The following is a 15,786-nucleotide window of genomic DNA, read 5'->3' as shown; positions in this document are numbered from 1 at the left end:
AATGTTTACACACAGCATGAATATACATTAACCCCACGTAATCTGTGCAAAACATAATCTTAAACCTACAAGGCTCTCTTAAGATTGCCAAGTTTAAAAATGTAAAAATTTACATTTTGCACAGGACTAAAACACAAACATTAATCGGGAAATGAGGGGGAGATCGGCACCCGCTGTACATTGAACTTATTTCGTACTGTACGTAGCCAACCGTGCTTATTGGAAGTGCATGGATAGGAATAAAAACTAAACTGTTGTTGTATATGTTGTGTACATGAACGCCAACAATGTAAATTCACTCATCCCATGCTGACAATACAAGCTGACCTGCCACTAGCTGTTACTGTTACCTTTGGATCTTTTGGTAAAGTCACGTGGGTAGAAAAATTAAATGAAAAAAATATATAACTCACGATGTTTCGATCGCAACACAAGCGGTCGTCCTCGGGCAGAAAAAAATAATCCAGCCCGAGGACGACCGCTTGTGTTGCGATCAAAACGTCGTGATAGATTTTTTTATTTTATTTCTACCTACGTGACTTTACCGAAAGAACCAGAGTATGGATTTCCACAGTCACGAAAGCTTCAAATCAAGATTGAGCTGTTACCGTTGGTTAGTGTATTTATTTCCAAAGTTAAACAACAAAAATCTTTACAACGTACAGCATTACAGTACAAAAAAAATACTATCCTCAAGGTAAACGCTGTAAATTCATATTCCAAAAGAGAACTTCCCAAACACCAGTCTCTATGACCGTCTCTGCACCGCTTGCCAATCTTCTGCAGTAAAAAAATGTAACAGGTCGTCACGACACGTGGCCATGTTTAAACATGAGAATCTGCAGCATTAAAACTGCAGTTTGAGAATTCCTGTTCAACAAAACCTCAACACCTTGACATAAAAACAATGCTCCCAATTTGTGTGAAATGTTGGGTGTTCAAAAAACCGTAAAGTTCAAAGGCTCGACAAGCAGACACTGGTGCAAGGCTTAGTTTAATAGTGGCGACAGGAAAGGGGTCCATTGTGGTCATCAACATTGTGCCGTCAGCCTCAAAGGTTCTGAGTTCGATTCCAGTTTATAATGGCGATTGTTTTTTACAGTATTGACTTCTGTATCGTCTGCTGAGAGCTTCCCCAGTATCAGCTAAGTGCGATCGCGTCTCTTACTGTCCATAACACAGGTTCTCTTGGGTGAGATCGCGTAGATATGTCGTTCAACTCGCCACCACCCGACACCGCCAATTATTAAGGTTTGTCACGTACACAGAACATGCCAATTCTGTTTACGTGACAAACCTTACGAGTTGGCTGTCGGGTGGTGGCGGGTTTAAGGACACATTTATATATTTACGCGATCTAACCCAAAAAAACCTGTATCATGGATGATATCGGTCGCAAAAGCCTACTTGTTAAACCATTACTGTGTTCAAGCAACGGTGTGGAAGCAAACTTGGTCTGACGTATGTAGAGCGTCCTTCGCACCGCACGTAGCCTACAGTGCGAATCGGAGGGTGTAAAAACCGTAGGGATTTGACACAGAGCATAACAGACGAAATGTGCAACAAGTGGAGCTAGCACAATTGGGTTTATTTAAAAAGAAATGCCTGCAACTAAGTTTCGTTAGGAATCAACAATTTCATTTTAGACATAAATGAGACGTGCAGCATCTGCTTCGCAGCAGATGGCAAACATTTGTAACGACCGCCAAGACAATTCTGGAATTAAAAAATCTCGACTCCGTTGTAGATAACATTCCATTCGTACACCTCTACGTTCTAAGCACGCTGCTGCTCAGTGAACCAGTAAGCCCCGAGTCCACAGCCCACAACCTCACCAGAGGCGTCATCCCAGATGCAGCCGAACACGATATAAAAATAAGAAAATGCTCGGAGGTGGCCCCGGGGGCACAGAGGTCAGAGCACGGAATCGGCACTGCTGACGAACAAATTTGGGTTCAAATCCAGGTTGCAGCCACCTGCGATTGAATCGGGTTCTCAAGTTGTACTGAAATTGATGGTCTCAACCCGGTCACCAACAAATGCACCATAAAATACAAGACTAAAATTTAGTTCTGCACTTAATTTGGATACATACCAGCGGCAATAATGAAAAAAAACGTCGGTTTGCTTGTCGGGCGATGAACGTTACAATCGGTGGCTGGAAAAGTGCTGCCCTCTACTGTGCGGATCAAGGTGCCCGAAGGAATCTCGGAGGTAGCTCTTGCGCAATCCGCTTCCGTGGGGCGTTGCATCACTGTGCCCACAGGCCTCCTGTCTCGTGGACGTGACACCGCTCGCACAACTGAGATAACGTGAGGAAAGAAATATAATAGACTCCTCAACATGGAAAATGTATGTGGCAGCAAGTTGAGATCCCCGTTGTGGAATGACTCCGTCCGTCTTCATCTCTGAGGTTGATCAAATCAGAAGTAATTATTGGGAAGTTGACCATGCAGAGATGAATGAGGAATTTCGAAAAATGCCTTAGGGTTGCCACCTGAGATCGGCACCATTCCACTCTCGTTGGTAAGAGTTGGAAGGTAAAAAATAAATACAACTATTTCACGTAGAACAATCATCATACCCAGATCCTTACTGCCACTGCACAAGAGAGCCTGTTTATGCTAGTTGTAAAGAGGACAAATTCACAACCGATGTGGTTGCTTTCCCTAACCGGCCATAATGTTTCGAGTATTTACCGATTTCGTGAGCTTCTACGCTGCCGTTGTGTGCGAAATTCACAATACTTGAGGGATGCAAAGCGGCAAGCGAGGTGGTCTTCACGAGTTTCTCTATCGGCTGAGGGTGATGCAGCAGTCCACCCCTCCCCCCGTTCCCTACCGTGCGTGCGATCACCCAGCATACACCCACGCCGCTAATACACCAGCACGTTGTGGTCTGTAAGCCTGCACCGCGTTAATTTGGGTCCTGCAGATTTGGGGAAGACAAAAAAAAGGTCTCACAAAAAAACCTAAACACATAAAAACTTGCATTTTTTTTACTTAAACATATATATTGAAAATATTACGTGTGTAATTTTAAACCCGCTTGCTTCAAACATGCGATCGTAACGCGATGTGCCACCAATTCTCGTGACATCACACCTTGTTTTCAACGCCCCCTTCCTCCTCCCCATCCACGTGGGTCATCAGCTCCGCCACGTTCTTCTCCAGGTCGTCGATCCGCGAGTTCATTTCGTCGAGTGAGCGCGAGCGCCGCGGTTAAGGAAGGACACGGTCACAGGGACTGCTCACACGCACGCACCCCTGACTGTCACAACACAGCTAACTAGGCACTCGTTCATGGACCTGACAGCGGTCAGGCCGAATTGTATTAGACGTATACGCTGCCATGGTTCAGAACTTCCACGTAAAATTAAATCACAACAGAGGCATTCCTCGTGTGTGACAGACAGAACCACTTAAGTATGTTTTTTTTCTCATTAAAGAAGCTTTAAACGAATACAGGCCAGCACGGGACACGATGTAGGTACCTAACTACAAGATAAACAATAATTTCTGATTGAAATTGATGCGTGTGATGGCGATGACGATCGTGAGGCAGACAACAAATTTGTCAAAAGGAGACATTTCTGCCGCCTCTAATGAAGGATATTCCTGCCGAGGATTTGATCCGACATGGCCTGAAACTTCTCCTGCATTTGCTGCAAGAGGTTCTCCACCTGCAACAAAAAATTCCAGAATTTAGGGCGTTAGCGTGAACAATGTGTGCTGCTGGCCAACCGGGACCAGGCTCCAACAGTTCCATGACTGACACACACAGTGTTGGGGAGGCGTTCATGCTGCGGAGGATTGACACTGAGCAGTTTATAATCAGTGGTTCTCAACCGCATTGCACGTGACGACACGTCACGAGTGCCGAGACAAATTTGTGTTTTTTTTTGCTCCCATGTTTTTGAACAGATGAAAAGGCGAAATGCATTACAATGCCCACCACCACCCCTCGTGAACTTTCAGCGCTGGTGTAGAGGACTAAGAAGTTGCTGCTAAGCAACTGCGCGTACCAACACGCGTCCTACAAACAGCAACCCAAAGTAACCCGTTGTTACTGATCATTGTTTTTCTTGTGACACACGCAATTTTTATTTACATATGTAAACCGTCTCGTGCTGGCAAGACGCCACCCACTCTCTGTCAATCCACTGCACGATAAGAGGCCTCTCCACAGCGTGTCGGGCAGGGAGGGTTGTTTTGCCATACTTCACCGTGCTGGTCATTGTGGGTTGAAGGGGAAAGTCGTGTGGCCAACTGCATGACATCACCACGAGTTATCAGAGCCCCGCGTAAATCGGAGTAGAATTAAGTGGTGATTTCGCGAAAAGTATCGCAAAGGCGATGCCTTCAGCAAATCAACCCAAACGTCTTCGCCTAATAACCTGTTTACATCCCCGTATTCAAGTTATTACAGTGATTGTTATTTTGTTAGCACTGTATTAGTACTAATTGCGAGTACGAACGCAGTAGCCACAGCGCTACTTGAACCTTCATGTTGCGATGACTCTCCATTACATCATCGCTGTCACCACCATCACCTGCCTCGTTCAGTTTTAATCAATGCCAACACTTTCACATATAACGTCACTTTCACGCATTCTTTACGCAGTATTAAACACAAACGTACGCCGACAATAACACGACACGCATTAAAATTGTATTAACAGATTCGATAACGAAGCAGCAAGGGCTAGCAGAGGCAGCCGAGCCGAGCGCGGGGCCCCCGGGCACGCAGCACCAGGCAAGACGGGGGGAGGTAGGGGTACACCGACAACGACTAGGCCGCAACACGGAACTTTGAACTCCGAACAAAGCTTCGAGAAAAAACAACAACGAACGGCAACGCGATCGCTCTTACGACAGTGGCGACTTCTTGCATCGACTTAGAATCGGTGTCGGCCATCCGCTCCTCGGGTTTGGCGGCTTCAAGGCGCTCGCGATTCGAGGAGCCTCAGGGGGGATGTCGCCGCCGCTGCTGCTGCCGAACAACTTCCGACGCCGGGCGCCGCCCGCGAGGGGGCGCGCGTTTCCTCGCGTCCCAATTGGTCCGTCGAGCTGCTCGCGCGCCACGGTTCCGACCAATCGCGCGCCACGTCGTGTCGAGCGGCTCGCGAGCCCCTTGGCCAATGAGCGCGCCGTGGGAAACGCGACCGCGTGCGTGCGGTGTGGATCGGAATATTTAGGAGGCCGTCCATAAATGACGTCACGCGATTTTTGACCCCCCCCCAATCGTCACACAGCGTCACAAAAAGTCAGACCCCCCCCTCAAAAAGCTCTGCCCCCCCCACAAAAAATGAAACATGCTTCAAATCGCTTTAAACTATTGTCATTGTAGCGCGTATTTAATGTGCCGCTGCACTCTGATGTTGTAGGAGAAAACATTTATTAAAAAGTCTATTTAAGTAAGTAGAACGTGTTGTCTATATTTATTTCAAGTTGCGCATTTTGATGTGACGTCACATTTCTCACCCCCCCCCCCCTCGTCACAAATGTCTGACCCCCCCCCCCCTTCAATTGCTCGTTCACCATCTTGCTGGTGGGTGGATCAGCTGAAGGGTGGATAGATGAGTTGGTTGATGGGGTGGGTGGATGAGTTGGTGGATGGGTGAGTTGATGGGCGGATGAGTTGGTGGGTGAGTTGGTGGAAGGATAGATGAATACATGGGTGGAGAAGTTGATGAGTTGGTGGGTTGATAGGCGAGTTGGTGGGTGGGTATTTGAGTAGGTGGGTACACTTTACTCACACATTATCATGTGCGAGCAACATTGTTTGCTGTACTGCCTTCAGGTGCAATGGAGTGTGTACTAAACCAGTTATATGGTGCGTTCGCAGTGGTGCACAAATAACGTTGACCTTTAAGCTTGTTCTGAAACGCCGATCTTTATTATAAACACACGTGAAGTATCACAATGCCATGGCCAAGTGTAGGCGTCCCAGTCACGTGCATGTCCTGTGTCCATGACGATCCATTCATTTACTGGGGCTGCAGGCGACTCGAAGGCTCACAAATGTGGCAACGATGTGTGTAATGTACCACTTCTCTAATGGGGGTTCCCACTCTCATGTGCCTCTTTTAGAACGGTCCCATGTTTACGCTTTTCGCAAGCGACAGCCTACAACAACGTTAAGGTATTTATTTCTCGAGCATACGCAACACTTGCGGAGAGAATTGAGACCCACCCCTGTACAAGAAATGGTGTCGCCCAACTTCAGCACAGCAGCCTTAGGGGAACCATACCACGTTTTGTAAAAGGGGGTTCGGTCTGAATTCCATCGCAGAAGGCAGTCTATAGTTTAGAAACATATTTAGACAATGTATATAATTATATTATTGGTTCTGTCGGTAAAGTCACGTTACAGGGAAACAATAAAATAATAATATATATAAAATAAAAATATATTTTATTGTTTACCGAAAAAAACAAGAATATGCATCACCGCAGTCACGAAAGCTTTAAATCAAAATTTAATGTATATAATTGTAAAACTGTACATTTATGCTAAAAATAAGCAAAAAACTGCGTACTGAGGCAGTTTGCATATTTACACGGCTCTTGTGTAGGTTTAAGAGTGACGGTATTTTTTTTAACGATCACCTTCTTACAACACTTGTATTCGTTATGAATGTATGATCCATCTGCCAGTGGCGACACGGACAACAGATGTTTGTGACGTTGCTGCAAAGTGAACCAAAATCACGCAGTCATCAAACAGCTGACGGGGAACAGAACTTAGCAACATTCCCGGCTATTAAAACGACGCAAATTGCCTTACTTTTGTTTCATCAAAATTCGTTTAAAACGAAACGAACTCGCCGCGCTGTTTTTCTGAAAAATAAGAGCAAAACTCAAAATACATTTCATAACATTTGAGCAAGTTGCTTTTTTTGTGCGCACCTTCGGGATGACACAGGTTGCCGACAGTTCTGATTGTGCGAGTGCGGAAAACGGCACTGCAAACACAGCCCCGCCTGTCACCGGATATTTACATTCACTGGGCACTTGCTGACATGGCTCGCCACCTCAAACGCGCCTCAGCATCACGTCCTCGGCATCACATCCTCATCAAGGGACCCCTCCCCGCCCTCGTTGCGGATGTGGCTCTGCGGCACAATGCGACTCGCCACCGGTCCGCACGCGATCTTTTTCCAGTAATGGCTTGGGTAAAGCAATGCGGTTATAATTGCTGTATTGCAATGGCAATTTAGAAATTTGCGGATTTATGTTCCGAAACTGGACCGTGCCGCTGGCACACGATGGCAGCAGGACTATGTTAAACCCGGTATGATAAGTCCGGAACACGGAACTTTTCAAAACATCTGTGCAAAAAAAAAGAGATCTTTAGAGCTCATCCGGATTCCTCCAGTACAAATATTCTGAATCTGGCCAGGAAGGCGGTGCTTGGACCGGCCCAGTCGGACAGGGGGAACCCTGCCACCACCGTTCAGAGAATACTTTGCCAATTCTCGCAGGGCGTGACGTTGAAACGAAGAGAACGCCAAAAAAAAAAATGCCGCGGGGAAGAATATTGGCTCAAGATTGTCAAATGGTTCCAGCCACAAGGCGTTCATTGACACAAAAACAACTTTTAAATGTTTTACGTATTCCAGTATAGCTTTTACATTACACGCACACAAGGCAGCGATCAAAAAGTGTTGAGCATGAGAAACCCAAAAGTACGCACAGGCTCATTTATTACATTACTTTCCAACAGTAGCCACTAACGACAATGGTTTAACACAAGTTTGCGTTAGTGGAGTTTAGGTTGGTCGGGTGGCGCTGCGGCTCAAGTGCTCGATCGGCAATCTGAAAGTCACAAGTTCAAATCCTGGTTGGCGGTTAACTCGGCTAATAATCCTTCCAGCGGTCGGTGCAATGAGCACTACCGTGTGGAGTGAGTCAACAATGGATTTCCTGTATACAAAATAACTGCCCACCTCCCCACGCCAGTATTCGGGTTGTGTGGCGTGGTTCGACGTTTTGGACATCATCGTGCCGAGAGCTTCTTCTGAAACGTCGGGACATCACGACACCGTGCCGAACAACACATCGGAGGCTATACAGCACGTCCGCGACAACCTACAGAGCATGAACACCACCCAACACCCATTGAAGCAGGGAGACCCTTGGACGTTTTGACTTAAGAGTGAATTGTAGTCGGTTTTTTTTGTTGTTGTAAAAGTTACTTAGTGTCTAATCATCAAAACACTGGCCGCTTCCTTTTATGTACAGTACACGTATTTCATTTGGCGAACACACAAGTTAAATAATGAATGAATGTGCGATGCCAAAATGAATTGCGGTAGTTTACATCGATTCAAAGGCACAGGGTTGAAGGCAAATTTATTGGGGTCCGAACCGCGTCCAAAACAAAATAATATAAAAATCAAAACCCAAATTTTTACGTTTATCTACAATTAACCATCCCTCTATTCGAGAAACATTGAGAAAAAAAAATTAACAGTACAACAAAAATACACTTGTTTTCATAATCTGTACAAAGGGGTGCACCTGCATTGCAATGGTTAGGTCATATGACACCACAAGCGAAAAGCAAGACCGGCGCACGACTCGGAACGGGCGTGCGTTACCGCCGGTACACGTAACTCTGTACAGCGCGTTTAAATTCAGCATATTTACTTTATACTTACATAAGTGACCTATCACTGTGCTCATACTGACTACAGATTTTCCCTAAAATCCAGATCGCGGATGGAGCGCCTGACGACGCTGCGATTCGACAGGTGGCGGATGAAGCACGGGAGCTTGAAAGTGCACTGCTCTCCGCAACACTCCAACGGAATTCCATTAAGAGGAGCGCACAGATTGCCATCGTCGTTGGGTACGTTACAGCGCGCACGCGAGGTTTGAGCTCGACGCCTCCAAATGCCACGAGGGTCGCGCCTCTTTAAGCCATGGCCAAGAGCCGAAATGACGAGTCGCGCTTTCCGAGTCAAAAATGAAATTCACGGCGTCGGGAAATGCGCACGGACGCCCCCTGCATCTCGTCGCGTCTCCTCCCCGGCCGAGGAGGGAATCAGTTCCCGTGACGCAGGACGAAACTGGAATCCGCGATCATTAACGCTGCGTGATCGTGTTAATCGCTCGCTGCCGTGGGGGTAACGCGGCGCAACCGGGTGGGGCACTCATCACACGCTCGCAACATTTGGCGACCCTGCTGCTGCTGCTGCGTTGGCAGTGGTAGCACACGCACAGACAACAAAAACAACTCGACACACCGGTCGTTAACAGCGGCCTTAAAATTAAAATATACAACAGGCACGTTTCCGGAAATGGCCGTTCTTCATCGCAAATGTACGATGTGCTATGAAGAAACGCCGCTGCCCGAAGCATCGCCTATTGTATGGTTAATTGACAGCCTGCAGACAGCAACAGCGAGAAAAAACCGCATCGCGCTGGGCACCGCCGGGGGCAGGCAGGGGCAGGAGGGGGCAGGCCAGCGTTACAACGTTCCTGGGCGCAGCCATCAGATCACCGCGGGAAACAAAGCAACGGAGTCCGAGCGTTAAAGCCGCCACCGCCACCATTACCACCGCAGCAGTGGCGATCGCTCCGCACGCGGCTGCACACGACGGCTGGGCTACACCTGCGGCACCCACGACGGTGCGAATTAAATCCAGCTAGCAGTCGAGATCAACGTAGAAGCACTACGAGTTGGTAGAAAAGTAAAACATCAGCGTGGGCTAATGAAGTTATATAAGTAATGCTCGCTGTACCACTCAGCATGTGTGTGTGTGTGTGCTACATATGAATTGAGTGGGACTGCAGTGGGCAGTGCACTACCTTAAAAATCCCATAAACCTGGGTTCGATTCTTGGCCTGAATCTCACCTTCGTCGACTCAGTCGTAAATGAGCAGTAGGGAAAATGAACATTGCCAGACATGGCACTGGTCGCACCGACCCCATCATCGTTCTGGTCGTAACAGGCGCTCGCAAATCACCCTCACAACAACAGTCCGGACAGACCAACAACGCTCTCGTTTGTGCGTGCATTTTTATACACTCCGAAGGTACTCCTGTTGTATCTGCTAGAGTCTGTCAACGTGTAGCTACGACTGTGGGCTAGTGTGCTTGTGCAGCGAGGTGGCCACCAATACCTCTTTTCCACTGTACAACCGAGCTGTGCCGGGACTGTGCCGAGTCAGCCGGCACGTGGCCCCCAAAGGTGCCAGGTCGTTTTTACATTGACAATGCGTGTAGACGAAGCGATGTCGCTGGGTTTGGGTTGCATTGACTGAAATCCCTCGCAATGAACGCATCAAGAACCCCCGCCCCTGGCCTCTCTTGGCACCCGTGCCAGGTTCGGGTGTCTTGCAAGGCCAGCGTGGCACGGTTTGGTTCCGGGTCGGCACGGCAAACGGCCAGCAGAAAACCACCCGTACCGTGAGGGCCCCCCCCCCCCCACCCTGGCTCGGCCTACCCTCCCCTACTGGACATCTTTGAAAAGGAACTTCGTAGCTCAGCGGACTCCTCCTGCAGCCTAAATAAATATTCTGATTCTGGGTGTGCCAGTGGAAATTGGGGTACGACTGCCACCACGCACGCACGTCTCACTGCGGGTGCGGCGGGTGCGGTGGATGCGAGTGTCTGTGCGGGAGGCGGTTGCTGATGGCGGCTGCCAGCGTGCGTCTGCGCACGGAGGCCGGGTCCGCGCGCTCCATCTCCACGTTCCCCGTGCCTCCCATGCCTCCCTCCGCGCCCCACTCTGTCGACGGCCGAACCAGGTACTTTCTGTGGCCGCGCGTGCACACACACACACACACAAAGAGAGAGACGAAGCCGCCAAGGTGAGCAGCATAGACCATGTGGGCAAGCGTTGTTAGCGAGCGCCCGTTAGTGGTGTGACAGACAACATCGCACCGGTAAAGCAGAAGTTACACTGGCGCCTGGCACCGTCAATCGTAGACGTTATTGGCTTTCCTGTGATGCAGTTCTTCGGTCACAATCAAGGATGTTATTTTACTATAAGTCAGGTTATGTATTATTTGTTTGAGTCTGTCTATTAATTTAAAGCTTGTGTCATACTCACGGTCTGTTTAAAAACCGTTCGGGTCAAATAAAAAAACGGACAATCGTTCCTTTTCATCAACTTGAGAAAAACCTAATAATTTCTCCGCGGTGACATTCCAACCGTGAACCTCTGCACCAAGCGGTGAACCCCGCTACCACCACAACATAGGGGAGGCCCCCCCAGAAGAGATGGGGGAGGCGGGGGGGGCGGTCCCGAGCGGGCGGCACTCGCCTGCGCGCCTGGCACACGAGCTGCTCCTTCCGCTGCTGCAGCATGCGGTGGCGCTCCTCCGCCGACTTGGAGAAGCGCCCACCCGTCGTCTCGCACTCGGGTCTCGTCACGCCCGCCGCGGCATCGTCCACTCCTGCGAACGGGCGCACGGCACTCGCGCGTCACTCGCAGTGGAGCCCCTCGGTCACATGCTGCTGCTGCTGCTGATGATACTGCTGCTGACACTGCTGAAGCTGATGCTGCTGCTGCTGTTATTACTACTGCTGATACTACTGACGCTGCTGCAGTCGAGGTCTAACGGTCACCAAGCTGGACTTGACGTTCAGAGATCGCTGCTTTGGTGTGAGAGCAGAAACAATGGTGCAGCAAGTTTCTTAAGCCACCCCAAACCACTGCAGACCCCCCTCCCCTACCCGCCCCAATGCTTCTGTCTACCCAGCAGTTTTGTAAAATGGTCCGTGACAGCCAATTGGCAGGTCACGTGCAGTGGGATTCAGTGTGGGAATGCCCACGTCTTGCTAAGATGACTGGCCACCGTGGAAGTCCCGGTTAGAATACTCCCCAAGATCAAGCTCCGTCCAGACTGATGTCCTTCTGCCACAGCAAATAATATTTCTGGGTTGCAGGTTTACCTTTTACTTGCACTCACACGATTGCATGAGCCACAACAACCAGAGTTCACCGACACCAACATGGTAACACGATTACAGTTTTCTTTGGGTCTTACGGTAAAGTCAGGTAGATAGGTTCAAATAGATAAAAATAAAATAAACAAACCTGTCTTCGCGACTTTACCGAAAGACCCAAAGAATATGAATTCCTGCAGTCACGAAAGCTTTAAGTCAAGATACAATTACAGCTGTTCATTTGATTTCTTAACCGTCATTGGTAATTGCATGGAAATTCTATTTTTTAAATCTATTATGTGTTTACCGACCTTCCACCAACCAACACCGACCAAGTGTGGTCAAACAAACCCCATGACCACAACATCAACCGGACCACTCATCCACCTCCCCCACGCACCACCCGCAATACAAGATCACTGGAGCACACCGAATCCCACCTCTGCCGGCCGAGTCATCATGGCGTGCGCCTAGACCGGCCGGGGGGAAGCGCGGGCTCCCGGGGAACCGCTCGCGATGGGTGGCGGCGCCTGCGGCCGCTGACCGCATGTCGTCCTCTTCCTTGTCGGCGCTGGCGGCCAGCAGGTAGGCCGAGTCGTCGCCGCCACTGCCGCCGTCTTCGCCCGTCGCTTTGTCCGGCTCTGACGGGCGCTCGACGGGCGGAGAGAAGCTCGAGAGGTCGGCCCTGGACGCGGCCGTCTGGGACGCGGGGGGAGGGTCGCGGGGGACGAGAGCTATTAGGCGATTCGCTCCCTCCGTGGTTCGACGAAATGTCAGCTCCATCTCCTCTCCAGCGCGTTCCGCGCTCGTTGAGCCACCTCTATACGGCCAAATAGAAGCTGCCTGGGCATGCGGTGGTTGGGCATGCAGGCTTCGTGACCCAGCCAGCACAGCCTCGCCTGCTGGAGCAGCTCACCGATGATGGGACTGTGTCGAGATCTCTCAAGGACTTGTGTGCGCCTCACAAAATCCAGCGCACACACACACACACAGCCAATAAAAACTGCTGGTAATTGGAAATACCTGCAGTAGGGAGCCTGTATCCGATGCTAGGGGGCTCTCGGGCCCCCCAAACCGAACCCCTCCAGCAGGTTCTTGCCTCTAAGGGGACAAGGGAACATGCAGGACACGTGCCACGTATTTAGTCAGCTGCTGAACACGGTTTCCTGGGCACGCTGAACTGACCCTACGGTGGTGGTCATTCTGACCGTTACACGACCACCGTCAAATTGTCGGTAAAGTGTTACTCAATTTAATGACCCTCAAGCAATGATTGGCTGAGTTTGCCTCCAGTTCGGATTTGGGAACCGAGTAATTTTACCACTCGGCACCACCCGACTGGATTCAATGATTTCGAGTCGAGCTATCACGTAATTTAATTAATCGATTACTGACCGCGGGGTCTGTGATTCAACTAGCCGTGAGCAGCCTGACGCATCGTCACGCATCGTCACGCATCACGCGATCGCCGTCCTCTCAAAGTCGCCGCACGGTGAACAAAATAGCCAAACGCTCGGCCGCTCGCAAAACATTTCCATCACCGATTTCGTGGGCGGGCCGCGCGTCGAACGCCGCTCGCTGTGCGTGACGCTAGCCCCGAGCCCCCCCACCTGCTGCATGGGGAAGGGCACGGTGATGCGACCCTCAAGGATGTTGTCCGTCGTCACCTCCACCGAGCGCGTGAGCTGCAGGTCCTGCAGGATGGCGTGGTACGGCGCCTGCGGAAACATGGCCTGGATCTGGTGTGCCTGCACAGCGCGTACACGCAAACACGCACGCACACACACCAACAGGTTACCACCATTGCAGGGTTACAGCCGAGTACCAGCATCTCATGTTTACAGATGCATGTGCTAAGCATGTGATGATTCACTGCCAACCACTCACCACCACCGCCCCCCCATGCTATGACTTGTCACAATTTGTGGTGACGATTCAATGGGGAGACCGTCTTGTTTGCGCTAATTCCCCGTACGTTCTGCTGGGTGTATAATCTGGCTCTCATTTGCATAAAATGTGAATAACAGAGTCTCGCAGGCATGATTCTGCGGAAGCCAAGCAACGTATCGATCGTCACATTAAAAAAACTACGAAAATTGTAAAATGGGGAAAACCAGTGGTGGTTAGTAGTAGTAGTTTGCTTGTTTAGCCAGGAAAGCTTTATTCGGGACTCTTATTCAGGAGGGTTCTGCCAAGTTTCCGCAGTAGAGGGGGGGCGGTGTGGGGATGCGTTCTTGCTCCGTGTCATCCCAATCGAGTGATTCGCACGGAGAGTTTTCAACACTGCAAGTGACTTTTCCACCTCCGAACCGATTTCGACAGTCTGGGTCTCCATGAAAGTGCGGCGCAACACGGAGTGGGGGCTACCATGGTGTTGAGCTGGGAGTTGGTGACGGCTGGGAGGCCGATGAGATTGGAGCTGTGCATCACTTCCACGGAGAAACTCGGCAGCCAGCTCGCGATTCGCGATCCTGTGAGGGGGGGGGGGAGGGGGCAAGGCGACGTCATTCGTCGGCACCGTCGGCAAGTCTGACTTCTAAATCAGATCCTCGTTGCATTTTAACCTCATTCAGTAGTCAGGTCATTTCCTTTAACAATTATCGACTTCATCACCGTGGCTTGTGGTTATCGGGCAGATATAAGGATGCTCTTTAGCTTGCAGTGTTTCGAGAGCCTTGGTATAAGCTGGGCAACTCTCGCCGATGAATTCCTGAGTCCTAAAACTCTCATGACCAAGTCTCAGGAAGATTAAGAATCCCTCGACTCTATAATAACATCAACTCTCATCCTAGAAGTGGTTGCCACTCTTCCAAAGTTCAGAGTTCCTCGATGGTGATTTGGAAGGGTACAGGTAGTCCCCGACTTACGATGGAGATACGTTACGACGACCCCATTGTAAGTCGAAAATATCGTAAGTCGAAGATGGCCTTGCCTAACCAGGAGTGGTGATAATTTAGCAAAACAGAGCAATTTACAGTACCGTACTGTATAAACTATATACTGTATGTATTTATTAAGTACAATACTGTATTGCACAGTAAAATTTAAAGTAAAAAAACAAGATAAATTCTTAGCCTACCTATATGAACTGCAATTTCATAGAAAGTTTTTTCAGGAGACAATCCTATCTGCTATAAAAAAAAACTTTTAACATGCATTGAACGTATGTATCGTATCGTGGTAACCCCAAAATGTAATCGCTAAAGCTATGCATCATACATGCATTGGATGTATCGTAACGTATCATATTCTACTGTGCTCACCAAGATTCTGTCCGTCGTCTGCATACTTGAACGACGTTAGGTTGTTGATGGCTACATTAACTTAGTTGTCGGAAGAGGAGGATGGCGATGATAAAGTTACACTGTCGTACCTCGTACGCTGCTGCGTTTGCCTGCCGCACGAAATTAAAAATATTGTACAATTTTGTCATATCGCTATCGCCATCGTAAAATCGAAATATCCTAAGTCGGGGACCATCGTAAGTCGGGGACTACCTATATTTAAAATGATTTTACGCGTAGGTTTTCACATTTGTGCTGCAAGGCTCTCCGACGTGCTTTCGGCCTGTACCGCGTGTAGCTCTGCACGACGTCCGACGTTTCACCCCACATGCTGGAAGCTGCTTCAGGAAACGAATATGCATTGCGCTGAACAACACGTGGCACAACCAACAAAACACATCGGACGGCTTTACAGAAAAAAAATGTGCAATCAACAAATGTGTTGATGGGCTCCTGCGGGCGACACCCAGCGCCCAGGCTGAAGCCCGGGAGGGAGCCCGTGCTGCCCGCACCATCGAAGTGGAAGAAGTGATTGCGCTGGTTGATCCGGGGCCCGTCGTCCCCGACCTCTCCGGCCATCGCGTCGTCCAGGGGGGCC

At 49.5% G+C, this 15,786-nt stretch overlaps 2 protein-coding genes across 2 annotated transcripts in view; both read right to left on the bottom strand.

Moving 5' to 3' along the window:
- Window positions 1-604: 604 nt before the first annotated feature.
- On the bottom strand, window positions 605-5,128 carry HSBP1 (heat shock factor binding protein 1). Its single transcript, XM_032974603.2, has 4 exons — window positions 4,873-5,128; window positions 3,616-3,682; window positions 3,105-3,202; window positions 605-2,928 (listed from the first exon to the last, which is right to left on the bottom strand). The coding sequence occupies exons 1-4, from the start codon at window positions 4,915-4,917 to the stop codon at window positions 2,917-2,919; spliced, it is 222 nt and encodes a 73-aa protein (XP_032830494.1). The 5' UTR covers window positions 4,918-5,128; the 3' UTR covers window positions 605-2,916.
- A 1,335-nt stretch (window positions 5,129-6,463) lies between these two features.
- Window positions 6,464-15,786, bottom strand: part of AMFR (autocrine motility factor receptor) — a 28,073-nt gene continuing 18,750 nt past the window's right edge. The window contains exons 9-15 of the mRNA XM_032974524.2: window positions 15,701-15,786; window positions 14,272-14,375; window positions 13,515-13,652; window positions 12,928-13,005; window positions 12,345-12,603; window positions 11,279-11,411; window positions 6,464-10,767 (exon numbers count right to left, since the gene is read on the bottom strand). The exon at window positions 15,701-15,786 is cut by the window's right edge and continues 159 nt beyond it. Coding sequence (XP_032830415.2) covers window positions 10,587-10,767; window positions 11,279-11,411; window positions 12,345-12,603; window positions 12,928-13,005; window positions 13,515-13,652; window positions 14,272-14,375; window positions 15,701-15,786 — 979 coding nt within the window. The 3' untranslated portion in view covers window positions 6,464-10,586. The remainder of the gene's footprint in view (window positions 10,768-11,278; window positions 11,412-12,344; window positions 12,604-12,927; window positions 13,006-13,514; window positions 13,653-14,271; window positions 14,376-15,700) is intronic.

Source organism: Petromyzon marinus, chromosome 54 (genome assembly GCF_048934315.1).
Source record: "Petromyzon marinus isolate PM22_M1 ecotype Great Lakes invasive population chromosome 54, UKy_Petmar_22M1.pri1.0, whole genome shotgun sequence".
NCBI lineage: Eukaryota > Metazoa > Chordata > Hyperoartia > Petromyzontiformes > Petromyzontidae > Petromyzon > Petromyzon marinus.
Note: the sequence above shows the minus strand (reverse complement) of the source record. Positions and strands in the feature narration are given on the sequence as shown.

Coding starts and splice junctions, on each gene's coding strand:
- HSBP1 (XM_032974603.2), bottom strand. CDS start 4,917: ATGGCCGACACCGATTCTAAGTCGATGCAAGAAGTCGCCACTGTC. Junction 3,683..4,872: donor TGCAAGAAGTCGCCACTGTC/GTAAGAGCGATC, acceptor TTTTTGTTGCAG/GTGGAGAACCTCTTGCAGCA. Junction 3,203..3,615: donor GGATCAAATCCTCGGCAGGA/ATATCCTTCATT, acceptor GCTCGCGCTCAC/TCGACGAAATGAACTCGCGG.